Source organism: Haliotis rufescens, unplaced genomic scaffold (assembly GCF_023055435.1).
Source record: "Haliotis rufescens isolate VD_foot unplaced genomic scaffold, xgHalRufe1.0.p SCAF_73, whole genome shotgun sequence".
Classification (NCBI taxonomy): Eukaryota; Metazoa; Mollusca; class Gastropoda; order Lepetellida; family Haliotidae; genus Haliotis; species Haliotis rufescens.
Genome location: NW_025964365.1, coordinates 1,315,211 through 1,329,355, shown reverse-complemented (window position 1 = coordinate 1,329,355; position 14,145 = coordinate 1,315,211). Strand labels below are relative to the sequence as shown.

At 44.0% G+C, this 14,145-nt stretch overlaps 1 protein-coding gene across 1 annotated transcript in view; it reads left to right on the top strand.

Moving 5' to 3' along the window:
• The window catches only part of LOC124119183 (TALPID3 protein-like), a 142,731-nt gene extending 129,585 nt beyond the window's left edge, over positions 1-13,146 (top strand). The window contains exons 19-29 of the mRNA XM_048388547.1: positions 171-409; positions 1,458-1,585; positions 2,774-3,009; positions 5,540-5,816; positions 6,435-6,732; positions 7,211-7,497; positions 8,098-8,174; positions 9,242-9,542; positions 10,190-10,378; positions 11,312-11,449; positions 12,176-13,146. Of these exons, the coding sequence (XP_048244504.1) occupies positions 171-409; positions 1,458-1,585; positions 2,774-3,009; positions 5,540-5,816; positions 6,435-6,732; positions 7,211-7,497; positions 8,098-8,174; positions 9,242-9,542; positions 10,190-10,378; positions 11,312-11,449; positions 12,176-12,876 (2,871 nt within the window). The 3' untranslated portion in view covers positions 12,877-13,146. The remainder of the gene's footprint in view (positions 1-170; positions 410-1,457; positions 1,586-2,773; positions 3,010-5,539; positions 5,817-6,434; positions 6,733-7,210; positions 7,498-8,097; positions 8,175-9,241; positions 9,543-10,189; positions 10,379-11,311; positions 11,450-12,175) is intronic.
• Positions 13,147-14,145: the final 999 nt, after the last annotated feature.

The following is a 14,145-nucleotide window of genomic DNA, read 5'->3' as shown; positions in this document are numbered from 1 at the left end:
GGCGTCATATGCAAAAGGGAATCCACTGCAATGTAATAAGGTCATGTGAAACTTTAGGTCTTCCAGTCTTAGGATATTGCTTGATGTTTTCCTTTAAAGTTAACAAGAGTAAAGATATTTAGTATATTGCTATTGGGTATTGCCTATATACATGTGGTGCTGATATCCAGAGTGAAGACGAGGAGGAGGAGGAGGAGGAGGAGGAGGAGGAAGATTTTGACCAGTCTGGGATCGGTATTGCTCTACCAGGACACCAGCCTCCAGCTGAACCGGAGCCGTATGGGCCAGAGTTCCCACCCCCCGTGGCAAGACTCCCCCAGTCCATGAAGCTGGAGTCACAGATCACCTCTGATGTGCTGGCAGAGGACCTGAGACAGAGGGACATCGTGCAGAACAAGGCTTTGCAGTGGTGAGTGGGGGGTGATGCAGTGGTGAGTGGGGACTGATGCAGTGGTGAGTGGGGGCTGATGCAGTGGTGAGTGGGGGCTGATGCAGTGGTGAGTGGGGGGTGATGCAGTGGTGAGTGGGGTTGATGCAGTGGTGAGTGGGGACTGATGCAGTGGTGAGTGGGGGCTGATGCAGTGGTGAGTGGGGACTGATGCAGTGGTGAGTGGGGGGTGATGCAGTGGTGAGTGGGGACTGATGCAGTGGTGAGTTGGGGGTGATGCAGTGGTGAGTGGGGGCTGATGCAGTGGTGAGTGGGGACTGATGCAGTGGTGAGTGGGGGGTGATGCAGTGGTGAGTGGGGACTGATGCAGTGGTGAGTGGGGGCTGATGCAGTGGTGAGTGGGGGTTGATGCAGTGGGGACTGATGCAGTGGTGAGTAGTGAGTGGGGACTGATGCAGTGGTGAGTGGGGACTGATGCAGTGGTGAGTGGGGACTGATGCAGTGGTGAGTGGGGTTGATGCAGTGGTGAGTGGGGACTGATGCAGTGGTGAGTGGGGACTGATGCAGTGGTGAGTAGTGAGTGGGGACTGATGCAGTGGGGAGTAGGGTTGATGCAGTGGTGAGTGGGGACTGATGCAGTGGTGAGTGGGGACTGATGCAGTGGTGTTCTCTCAACCATACAAGTCCAACTATATATAAACAAATGTCAAGCTGCAGGTATTCCGTGTTCGAATTGGTCCCCGGGAACCTATCCTGGTTGTAAGAGATGACAATGAATTGGTTGGTCTGGATCAGTGACTTGGTTGATGGTGCATCAACATACCCCATCTGTGTGGATCGATGCTCATAATATTCACTGGATTGTCTGGTCCAGACACAATTGTGTTCAGTCTGCTGTCAAATAGCTGGAATATTGCTGAGTGTGGCATCAAACAATAAACACACACACAAATGTCACATTGTTGTCTTATTAATGTACAGTTTTACCCAAATACTATGAGGTGTGGAGGAAAGTGTATATTTCCCTCTCTGTAGTCTGCTGACACAGTCTTGTGTTTCTTGTTGACAGGATCGAGCAGGAGTTGATGGCTAGAGTTCTGACAGAAGTATATCCACTGCGACCTGCCGACCCCATCCCTCATGAACCAGCACCATCTGTCCACACTGACGACAGCGTGGATGATGAGTCTCTCCTGGGTGGGTTACTGTCATACTGTTTTAGGAAGAAGACTGTATTTACATTATTGACCTGGTAAAGGGCTTGATATGACAGTACCCTTAGCATGACAACCGACACCCTTATTATCTTAGTTGTGTCTGTGTTATAATATTAAGATTGTGTATGATTAACATAACATTTATCAACATTTTACCATTCATCAGGGAAATATCATATTTTATGGACCCAGGAAACTGATGACCACTTTTCTTGGTCAACATCAGTTCTTGGGTCCATAAAACCTGATATTGCCTGAATTATGGTCAGTAATTGTTTTATCACATAATATGAAAAACAAGAATATTTCAATTTGAATTTGAAATAACTGATACTGCTTCACAACAAGCTTTATGTTACGCTCTCTCTGATTGGCTGAAAATATTTCTCTCCTTTGACTCCATTGGCTTAATCACAAAGGGCATTTCCAGTTTTGATTACTGCACAGAGGGTCTCAGGGCAATACTGTGTTCTAAGGATGGTCATGTGACCCTTTCTCAACCAATGAAAAAACAGATATAATTTGTAAATGTAATAATTAGTGTTGCTACTTGTAGGGCTTAAATAATACCCAGGAGCAATCACATGATTTTTATCCCAATATGTTATTTCAGTGTAAATTTGCCTGAGTGAGTTCTTATTATGATATGACATTCAAAATTCAAATTCTGAGGTCGATATTGCTTTCTTCGGGTCCATAAAAACAGGTATTGACCTCAAATAAAGTCTATGATTGTTTTATTCTATAATAAAGAGACAAAAGCAGATTTAACATACCAAACAATGTTAGAAGGTTCCAACAAACGTAGACATCTGATTGGCTTCGGTTTAGGGAATGCCATTTCTCCTATTCTACATTTAGTAACTCAAGTCAATACTGTTAATTATGAGAGTCAATACTCATTTCTGTTGCTTCTCGGCCAATGAATATGGTAGATATCTTTTCATTATGTGATAAAACAAGAAAATATCAAGAAGGCACCATGAAATGATAGGTTTGAATGATGAACTGTATAATGTCAACATAACTGATAATGAAGACAGTTTATGAAATGATTTGTGTCAATACACAGTGAGGCTGATATCACAGTGAAATTTTGCATTCCTCAGTCCTGTCAGTCTTCGTCATTTTGTTTCCTCCTTAACTGGAGATGGTTGTTCCTCTCCAGTGATGGACACCATCGGTCAGACTGGCCTGAAGCTGTTTGTGGACGCCGGTCAGCCTGTAGACAACAATTTGGTCAATGCTCTGGTACGTGAGGTCATCTCCGAGCAGCTGACCGTCATGCTGGGGCAACGCAGCCGGGAAGATGGACTGTCAGGGAGGGACAGTGACGGAAGGAGGCAGGAGGATGCTGAGGAGAACGTCGCAGGGGAAGAATATGAAGAAGATTACAGGCAACAGGTATCACTGAGTGAAATAATTGTTTTCTCTTTTAGCTGTAAAATCCATGTTTCCTAAATGATAATTGTTACAATATAACAAAAGTTATTAACACCTTATTGTTTGTTTGTTGATTAATGCCACTCACAGCAGTACTCCAGCTGTTGGATGGTGTCCTGTGAATAATAAGTCTGGACAACAAATCCTGTAAATGTTATTATGGGTGAAACACCTGATTGACTGTCTGTGAAAGGGAAGGACTATAGGGATCAAATGATGTTCCCTTGAGCCTGCAATCACTTTCTGACATGGTAAATAGAGGCTGTGTGAGGGGGGGAGGTATACTTATTTGCAAAACCAAAGTCAGACTATTTGTTTTGCATGGATTCTGAAACAAGTTTCGTTAAATCAGTATGATACTCCCACAGATGTAAAAATCTCCGACCCTGTGGGGATTCCAGGTAAGAAGGCCACCAGTAACCTATATTAGATGACCAGATGGATCCGGTGGTCCTCTTATTGTGTACATGAAGAGTGTTTGTATACAGCCTATAGGGGTGGCGGGCTGGTGGGTGGAGGTTCATTCATCAATCACCTGATACACGGGAACAATCAGTGATGACTATGTATGTGTTCCATCTGATATACACTGAAACTTTGTTAATCCAAATGAAATCCTGGCAAATTGCCCAGTTTAATAACATTCCAAGTTTCACATGGTAGTGCTGTTCCTTATGAAGATCGTCCGGAAGATTCTGTTTCCGGTCTATCACGGTCCAGACTAATGAGATTTCACTGACAAAGTAGAGATAATTTATGGAGACCGTATTTGACATAACAAGCGCCCCGCTCTAATAAGCGCAATATTTGCTAATATATTGGCTAGTGAACAATCCCAATTAGCACCCTTCCGATTGATCAATGTACACAAGACCTATTTATTCGCGTATAATATGCACTCGTGTGTTATATGCACCCTTAATTATGGGCAATTAAATTCTAGAAAAATATATCTGTCGTATATATACATTTCAGGCTGTCAGCATACACCACAAAATTTATCCTTTAACTCACCTGTTTTTTTTCACCAAAATAATATTTTAGTAAGAGCCCCCTATTTCTAATTTTGAGAGCGCCCTGGGTGCTTCTTACGTCGAATACGGTAACCACTTTATTTACTGTAAAGGCGACGTTTCAATATAGATACTTGTACCGTTGTCATGCAAGGATGAATAATGAGCATAGTTCAGAATATATGCAGTAAGTGGAGGATTAACAGTAACAACAATTGCATAGATCAAGACCGCCTCCGTGGTCTAGAGGTAGAGCGTCCGCCCGGAGAGCGGAAGGTCCGAGGTTCGATTCCCGGGCGCGTCATACCAAAAGACGTTAAAAGATGGTACTTGTTGTTACCCTGTCTGGTGCTCGGCATTAAGGGGCTAAAGCAAGGACTGGTCGGCTCGGAGTCAGTATACTGTGTCTGAGTGGGGTATTCATGTTAAACTGCGGCATGGTATCTCAGTGAGCTAGCACTATTAATCGGCATCAGTCTGGACTAGTACAAGCAGCCACACAAACACACATACACATAAATACACGTCGCTATATAAGTGCAATAATCTTGGACGCGACATTAAACCCCATTTCACTTCACTTCACTGCATAGATCAGAGAGATTAATGTGAGTAGGTTAAACAACGAGAACAGAAGGATAATGCTGCAACAACATGATGGACAGAGAACATGATCAGGAAGCCAATCGAGATTGCTCTGTAGGTGGATTTTCCTACTAACTGAGTGTTCCGGTAGCCTTGTGGTTAAAGTGTTTACTCATCATGCCCAAGGCCCAGGTTCGATTCCCCACGAGTACAATGTGTGGGGCCCATTGCCAGTGTCCCCTGCCATGATAGTGCTGGAATGTTCTAAAAGACATGAAACCATACTCCAGAGGTCCAGATAAACTGCGTGTCTGCGTAAAATACGCATCAGAAATCTAGAAATACTCATTAAAATAAAATCCAAGCGTATCAAATACGCAACGAACATTACAGATACGCTACAAAAATAAAGCTTGTGTGTATCATCAAAATATTGTGAAGTAACCCTGCATATTCGATTAGCAAATCAGCAACTTATTTTGAAATTATAAACGGGCATTCCGTCAACCTTGCTAAACTTCACGATGACAGTTACATCATGATCATTTGCCATCACACTTTCTTGTTGAAGTATCGTGGTATTTTTGAGTCCTATAAAGCTCTCGAACCCACACGACACCAGTTTGCAGGGACTAGATGAATAGTGTTTTTAAATATTTAACTTAATACCCACATGTGTAAAAACTAGTGGGTAACAGAAATTTGAATATCCAGATAGAATTACTGATACCCAATGATTTTAAAATGCATGGGTAAAATACCAACAACACCAAAAGCTTATTTGGAGCTCTGCATACTCCCTCACTCATTCCTACCCACTCGCTCGCCCATACAATCTACATGACATTTGATGTTCAAGGTGTAGCATTTCTGTACCCAGCCCTGGTCATCAGTTTCAGGAGTCACCTCGTCAAGGTCGTATCAGAACACCGCAACCTACTCCAAAGACGAGCCCTGTTATGTCACCAGTGAGAGTTATCTCCCCTCCCATGACTCCAACCGGCTCTCCTGTAGATGAGATAAGAATGTTCCGTGAGAGTGAGCGACGTATTGTGTCTTCACCCCCACCAGTGATACCTGTCACCCCAGCGGTGCCACTTACAGAGCCCGAGTCTGAACCAGAAACTTCAGTTTCACTAGACATCAGTGAAGAGCTGCGTCGACTCAGAGGTAAGACCTTATCTATTCTTTTCATTCCACTCCACATTATTTCTGCTATTTCACAGCAACCTGTAAATAATCAAATCTGGACCCGTGATTGACGTTATGAGCAACATCCCACCAGGATACAATAACATGCACTGATTAAGTAACCAGGTATTGACTGCCCGATTGGTCGTCAAACCTCTCAACATTTTACGTTGGCACAAGTGGCCTAGTCGTCTATGGTGCCGCAATTCTCTGTGATGTAGGTTGTAGGTTTAAATTCCAGTTTGCCCCGATTATGTTTCTAGGTTTGTCGGCACCATACCCGTACTCTGGGTTTCACCAAAGTGGTAAACCTCTAAGTCCTGTATCACTTCGGGCTTTCTTCCAATATCAACCTGGCTGATATTGTGTTGTCATATCAGGTGGCTGTGTCGATGCTCATGCTATCAACTACTGGTTTGTCTGACCTAAACTTGTTCGTAGCTGTGTCAGCATGAAACATGTGCACAATCAAGTATTTACTCGGTATTATTGATGGTTGTAAATAATTCAAATATTCCTTGTTGTCCATAGAACAAAGAAATGGAATGTGTTTATAATACAGAAAGAAATGAACTCTTAATTATTTTCAATTGTTCTCTTCAGGCGGATCGGAGGATGTAAGCTTCTTCCCAGACTCAAGGCACGATCTGGCCACGCCCATCACAACCCCTCCCCCTGAACTACCCCAGGATGAGCCAATCTCACCTCCCCCACCATCCCCACCACCTCAGCAGGTAACCATACCAACCTCACCACCACCTGTCTCTCAAGCCCCGGTCCCACCACCCCCCGAGGAGCCGACAGAGGTAACTCCTCCCAAGCCAGCATCGCCCCTCCCAGAAGAGAACCCGGAGTACGTCCCACCTCCCCAGCAGGCTGACCAACACCAGCCAGTGTAAGTAGCTGATTTGTGCACTGTGTGTTTAGGAAAGCTAGTCCATGTCTTGTCAAGGGCTAGTAACAGTGTTAAATGAACTGTTTCTCAATGTCACAGTCAAAAATGCTATCAAAAGATTTTTTTATGGAGATTGTGGAGAAATATAGTATGCTTGTGGTAAGATCCGACTTCAGAGGATCAGGTAGCCAGACTTGGTGCGTGGGTGTCATGACTGTATGATCCCCAGGGAGTTGAGAATTATAACTGTAATGTATACGGATCCACTGGTCAGGGAACAAATAAACTGTATAATATAGATATATATATGATATATGATATATGACATGATGACATGACATGACATGACATGACATGAGTCTCAACACAAGTCGAAACAAGAGAAACGGTTGATTTTTTCTGTATCAACCTTATGATGAACCATATTTATAGCACTGAATGTGCAGCAAGGTATGCATCATGTGCCTCTCTTCCTTAGGGAGACGACTGCGGAGACCCCGGAGGACCCAGGCGAACGTCTGTTACGGTCTCTCAGCGATAGAGACCTCTCTTCCGCTAGCCACTCACCAAAGGGCCGTCGCTCTCCGAGTCCTCAGCGTCGTTCACCCAGCCCACAGCGCCATCGCTCCCCGAGTCCCGGGATGTCCGACTTCAGTTCCTCGCCCGTCACCAGCATGACGGAGACCATCAACGAGACGGTGTCGGAGGGGCAGTGGCTGCTGAGTCGTAGTGAGGGGCAGGCAGCTCCGTTCCCATATGAAGAAAGTAGGTTGTCTTTGTGAGTGAGTGATTGAGTGAGTTGGGTTTAACGCTGCTTTTAACATTATTTCAGTTTTATCACGGCGTGTCAGCTTAATGTGGGAAGAAAGCCTGAAGTCATGCAGGTCTCACATGAAACCCCCGAGCTTGGGTATGGTACTGTGAAACCTAATATTTGTAGAAATATAAATGGGGCGAACTGGGATTCAAACCAGGATCATAGGTTTCTGGCGTGCCCAAGGGACAGAACTCTCCACAGTGAATTGCGGCGCCTCAGACGACTTGGCCACCTGTGCCCCCTGTTGTCTGTGTGATTGTTCAACATTATATACAGGAGATTGAGCTGGTTTTTCATGTGTCTGTGAACTATGCAGCAGAAATTTTGGAAATAAAGCCACTGTGATTTGAAATTTGAGGACGGCTCACTGTAGGTTCAATACCTTTTATTTTAATTTGTAACTGAGCTCTTTGGTAACAAATAATGTTCTAAAGGGTTATCAGCAGCCGTATTTTCCGGGAGATGTGGGATTGCTTTGGAATAAGACTGCAACTTTTGGGGCGCTACGATTTTTGCTTTGCTTTTGACATTTTATTTTCATTAACCAGTGGCCCGCCCGCGAGGTGCAAGACGTGGCGATGTAAGTACAGCCAGCACACTGCGCGACACCGACGACCTGGACATGGTAGGTTGATGATGCAGACACTTAATACTTGTGTTGTAAAATGTACGTCAACTGAGAACACATATCAGAAATTGCTTACTTACAGTATGACTCATGAACTCAGAGAATACAGATTAACTCTTCTGAGAAAATAAATCGGAACATTGTTTTATCTGTAATTCTGAGTGTGAAGAGCTAAAAGATCACAAGGCTCAAACATCAAGGATGGACTGGCTCTTTCATTTGTTTGTTTGTTTGAATAGTCAGACAGAAGTGATTCTCATTTTTACGACTGGTTCTCCTTCTTTGCGCTATGTGCACCTAAATCTAAGATAGATACCGTATTTGATGTAATAAGCGCCCAGGGTGCTCTCAAAATTAGAAATATGGGACTCTTATTAGAATATAATTTTGGTGAAAGAGTTGAAAGATCGTAAATTGTGTGGTTTATGCTGACAGCCTGAAGTGATACAAAAGGAAAGTCTGTGCGTTTTATACACGACAGATGTATTTTTCCAGAATTTAATTGCCCGTAATTAAGGGTGCATATAACACACGATTGCGTACTATACGCGAATAAATAAGTCTTGTGTACATTGCTCAATCGGAAGGGTGCTAATTGGGATTGTTCTCTAGCCAATATATTAGCAAATATCGGCGTGGGCGCTTATAAGAGCGGGGCGCTTATTAGGTTGAATACGGTAATTGGTCCATGCAGCACATGGACAGTGGTGGGTAGCTGAACTAAAGCAGGGCAGAAGCCAGAGCCTAGTGCTCCTTTACATTCACAGCTCCTCTGACAGTGGTCAGTGTAACATGACAAGGTTTTGAGGGAACGTCTTTGTCATTTTGAGGAAAAGGTTTGTCATACCTGCAGAGAAAGCCAACCCATTGTACAACTGTTACCAATGTAGTGACTCCGTTGTGAATATATGTTACGTTATATTGACTCTGTCCCCTAGAGAACAGTGTTAAATAATATAATGACCAGTCACGTAGGTTCTAATAGTTGTTGAAGTTAATCTTTCAACCCTTCTGGATAATTATTCTGCAAACAATTGTTAATAACTCCCTCGCTGTATTGCCAGGACAACACAGAGGTGTCTAAGAGTGAGGGTGAGTTCCTGTACCGTTCCGTGGCGGCGCCGGAACGAGACCCCGTCCTGCAGTACGTGATGAGCCTCCAGCAGCAGCAGCAGCTCGTCCTGCCAGCCTACCCAGGATACAGCTACGGTCAGTACGACATCCCGCAAGGCCGCGCACAGAACCTCCTCAACACCACGGGCAAGAGTCTAGGGGAGATAAGCGTGGGCCAGGTGGCGCCTCACAGGGTCACCCACATCCGAGCCAGCAATGACATGGAGGTAGAGGATGACGGTGGCTACAGAGGTGGGTTTGAAATGATAGTTGGTGGAAGAGAAGGAAAGTGCATGTCTCCAAGCTGTAGCACAAGAATAATTGTTTTCTATTTTCACCATGCAGTTAACGTATATCAGGAAAACATGAACCCAAAATTTCACAAATAAAAAAAACCCTGAAAATGTTTTGTCTGCAACAACTTCCTGTCGTAAAAAAAGTAGACCCCCCTGACCAATACCAGCCAGTGTAAGTAGCTGCTTTGTGCACTGTGGGTTCAGGAAAGCTAGTCCATGTCTCATCAAGGGCTAGTGACAGCTAGTGTGAAATGAACTGTTTTTCAATGTCACAGTCATAAATGATATCAACATATTTGTCATTGCAACATGGAGATTTCCATATATCAGGAAAACTCAAAATCAAAATAAAAAATCTCAAAATTTCACAAATTAAAAAATTCCTGATTTTTTTTTGTCTGCAACTACTTCCTGTAGTAAAAGAAGTAGATTGAGATTCTGAGATTAAGCTTGATTATGATCCTTGGTCTGTCAGAACCATACCCTTGCTCTGTAACACCGAGTCTCTGTTGGTTTGGGCTTTCCTCCATCATGAAACACCTGTGATAAAACTGAAATATTATTGACAGAGTTAAACTGAACTCTTTCGCCTGCTGCTTGCAGGGGCGGTGCAGGACAGCCCCATCAAGGGCAGCAGCCCCATCAAGGACACCACTATGAGGGTGGAGGACCTGAAGGAGAGTCAGAGCCAGCAGAGGACAACCTCACCCACGTCTCGGTCCCCTCCCTCTCGTAGGATGGACGGTGGTCCCGTGTCAGCCATGCCTCGCAGTAGCTCTCCCACAGAGAGAGGTAAGTGTGACACACAGAGGTAGGTCCTGTAGGTCAATTGGGTGAATTACCGGAGTCCTGTGTCAGCCTTGCAGCAGATCTCATACACAGAGGTAGGTCCTGTAGGTCAATTGGGTGAATTACTGGAGTCCTGTGTCAGCCTTGCAACAGATCTTATACACAGAGGTATGTCCTGTAGGTCGACTGGGTGAATTACCGGAGTCCTGTATTAGCCTTGCAGCAGATCTCATACACAGAGGTAGGTCCTGTAGGTCAATTGGGTGAATTACTGGAGTCCTGTGATGGCCTTGCAGCAGATCTCATACACAGAGGTAGGTCCTGTAGGTCAATTGGGTGAATTACCGGAGTCCTGTGTCAGCCTTGCAGCAGATCTCATACACAGAGGTAGGTCCTGTAGGTCAATTGGGTGAATTACCGGAGTCCTGTGTCAGCCTTGCAGCAGATCTCATACACAGAGGTAGGTCCTGTAGGTCAATTGGGTGAATTACCGGAGTCCTGTGATGGCCTTGCAGCAGACCTCTGATGTAGATTGGTCAGCTGTAATCTGAATGGTTTGTTGTTACATTGTATGCGGTGCTCACACACAGACAACGGTTCACAGGTGGCCACGTCATACCAAACACGTTAAAGATGTACTTGTTACTATGGTTACCCTGTCTGGCACTCAGCATTAAGGGGCTAAAAACAAGGACTGGTCTGCTTGGAGTCAGTGTACTGTGTCTGAGTAGAGTATTCATGTTACCGGTAAACTGTGGCATGGTATGTCAGTGGGCTAGCACTATAATTCGGCATCAGTGCGGACTAGTACGGGCAGCCACACTCACACACACGTGTGCATTTTAAGTGGAATAACCTTGGACGCGACGTTGAACCCCATTTCACCTCACCTCACCTCACCTCACCTCACCTCACTCTGACCCTTGTTGTCCACAGCGAAGGCCAGGAAGCCACCCCAGGCGACACGGTTCTCGGACCCTCTGGAGATGACAGAGCCTCCCCGTGTCAGTTCAAAGGTCATCTCTGTCAGGACCAGCTCCGAGGAGTTCCGGGAGTCTCTGGACATGGATCAGAGTAAGTCCTGACACAATGTATGTGTTGTAGCACATTGGTTGAGCAGTGCCTACCATACAGACACTGTACACTTCATCTGTTCACAATATCATGTGCACTCTAGAGCTCCTAAAGTTGTAATTGTTATTGTTAAGCAATTTGTCATACCAGTTACTTTGGTATTTATTTCTGTTATTTCATTGGCAAATGTTTAGTACCAACAAGGCATTTCAAAGTTTAGTGTGCAGTTGATAGCCTAGTGGTTAAAGCGTTCGCTTGTCGCGCCGAAGACCCAGGCTCAAATCCCCACATGGGTACAATGTGAGGCCCATTTCTGGTTTCTCCCGCCGCGATATTGCTGGAATATTGGTAAAAGCGGCGTAAAACCAGACTCACTCACTCACTAAAAGTTTAGTTATAAGCTGTATATATCACTAGATATAACTGAAGAACCCTTCACCCATTGAATCAATGTTGTTTTCAAGGTTATATTATTAATTATATTTTGAAAAAACAGTTTGTATGGAAGGTTGGTACTTGAAACTTCGTACAAATTTTATGACCTCGACCTTTTTGGTTGTTCCTACAAGGTCAAAGTCCTGCTGTTACATGTAACACCTTACCAGAGAATGATATTGTCCACTAAAATAGCAATTGTTGCACATAATTAAGGTAAATTTATTAAGACTTTAACTTGATTATATCCAGAAGTTTCTGCATAGTCATCCATGAGTATATGTGTTTCAGTGATGAATGGCACCCAGACTATGAGTGAACAGGGGACGCGAACCCTCACCCCCGACCAGATGAACACCGACCACTACATGCAGTCCGGGTACCTCTCACAGACCTTCAGCCAATCAGATGGGTCAGGAAGATTGACAGGCACTCTTGGCCAATCAGGTGGAATGGGATCTGGTAGACTGACTAGTACATTTGGCCAGTCAGATGACATGGGATCGGGAAGATTGACAGGCACTCTTGGCCAATCGGGTGGAATGGGATCTGGTAGACTGACCAGTACATTTGGCCAGTCAGATGACATGGGATCGGGAAGATTGACAGGCACTCTTGGCCAATCGGGTGGAATGGGATCTGGTAGACTGACTAGTACATTTGGCCAGTCAGATGACATGGGATCGGGAAGATTGACAGGCCCATTCAACCAATCAGGAGGCAGAGAACGGCCTCCGAGTCTGGGCTCAATGCGGGCCTCCAGCGAAATGAGTCGTTCTGGAGGGATAAGTCCAGACCGCCTACAGTCTTCTGGTCGGTCACTTGGTCTCACATACTCATTTGAGAGTGAGGTCGGGGACTCCATCAGTGAATTTGAACTGAGGCGATTGGCTAGTTCTGGTCCAATCAAGATGTCCGTGAAGATGCCATCTACAGGGCATGCAGATGACAGTGAAGATCTGTCGGAGATTGACATTACAGATAATCTGTAGTAATACCATACAATGTAATATTGGCTGTGTAGTGAAATGGGTATTATTTATCTTGTTCATTCAGCCGTTATGCCACATATTATGACCAAAAATTGTTTTGACATATGTAGTTTAATTTATGTTTGGCTGAATATTCAATCATATACAGCTTTGTCATGAGCATAATGGTTTCCAGTTTATTCTTGTAGATCGTGATAAAGATGTAGAAGTCATCTATGATCATAGCTTTTTAAAGAATATTCAATAATAATAATTTTATCAGTATAGGCTTTCAGTTCCAGCAATTTGAATAAATAGCTATGTATATTTTTCCAATTTCGGTACAAAATACTTCATGTTTTATTCCGTCCATATCAATCAGTTTTTATACTCATAGTTGCAGTGCACACAGGTAGAAATGCTGACTTATAATGTTGTACTCCAAACACTGACCTACTTAAGGTCACAGTGCTATTTCTGTTCAACGCATTCTGTGATAAACTGAAGCATTCCTTGAAATAAACATTGTATGAGATTCAAGACTGTAATTTGTTTTTCATCTTACAAAAAACAACATTGTTGTTACCATACATATTTATTGGGATTCCAGAGAAACATAGGTGCCTAGTGTTTCATACTTGTGTTGTTTGTTAAATGCCATATTTAAAAGAAGTATTCCAGCTTTATGATGGCAGCCTGTAAATAATCAAATCTAGACCTGACAATCCAGTGATTGATATTGTGCACAATCCACACTGTTGGGGTACGATGACACACTATTGACCAAGTCACCGAGTCTGACCACCTGATTCCTTTTGTCGCCCTTACGACCACCATAAGTTGCTGGGGACCTAGTCTAGCCCGGAATGCCCTCAGTGTCATCCCATGCTTGAAAGAGACAACTTACATTATCAGTTGTTGAAATGTTTTGTTTAGCAGCGTTAGAAACTGGCACTAGTCCTATAGTCTTTGCCAAACTGCCCAATGGTAAAGGTATCATAAGGACTAGTAGAAATTTGCCCTTTTTAAGGGTTTTGCTATATGTTATCATTATAAGGACTAGTGGATGAAAACTGTTAGTTTCTAACACTGTTTAGTACCTTAATGGCGGCCTGTAAATAAACTGGAACAGACAAACCAATGATTGATATTATGAGCAACAATCTATACCACTTGGGTAGAATAGGTCTTCAGCAACCCATGCTGGCTGTAAAAGGTGACTATGCTTGTCGTAAGAGGCGACTAACAGGATTGGCTGGTCTGGCTAGCTGACTTGGTTGAAGCATGTCA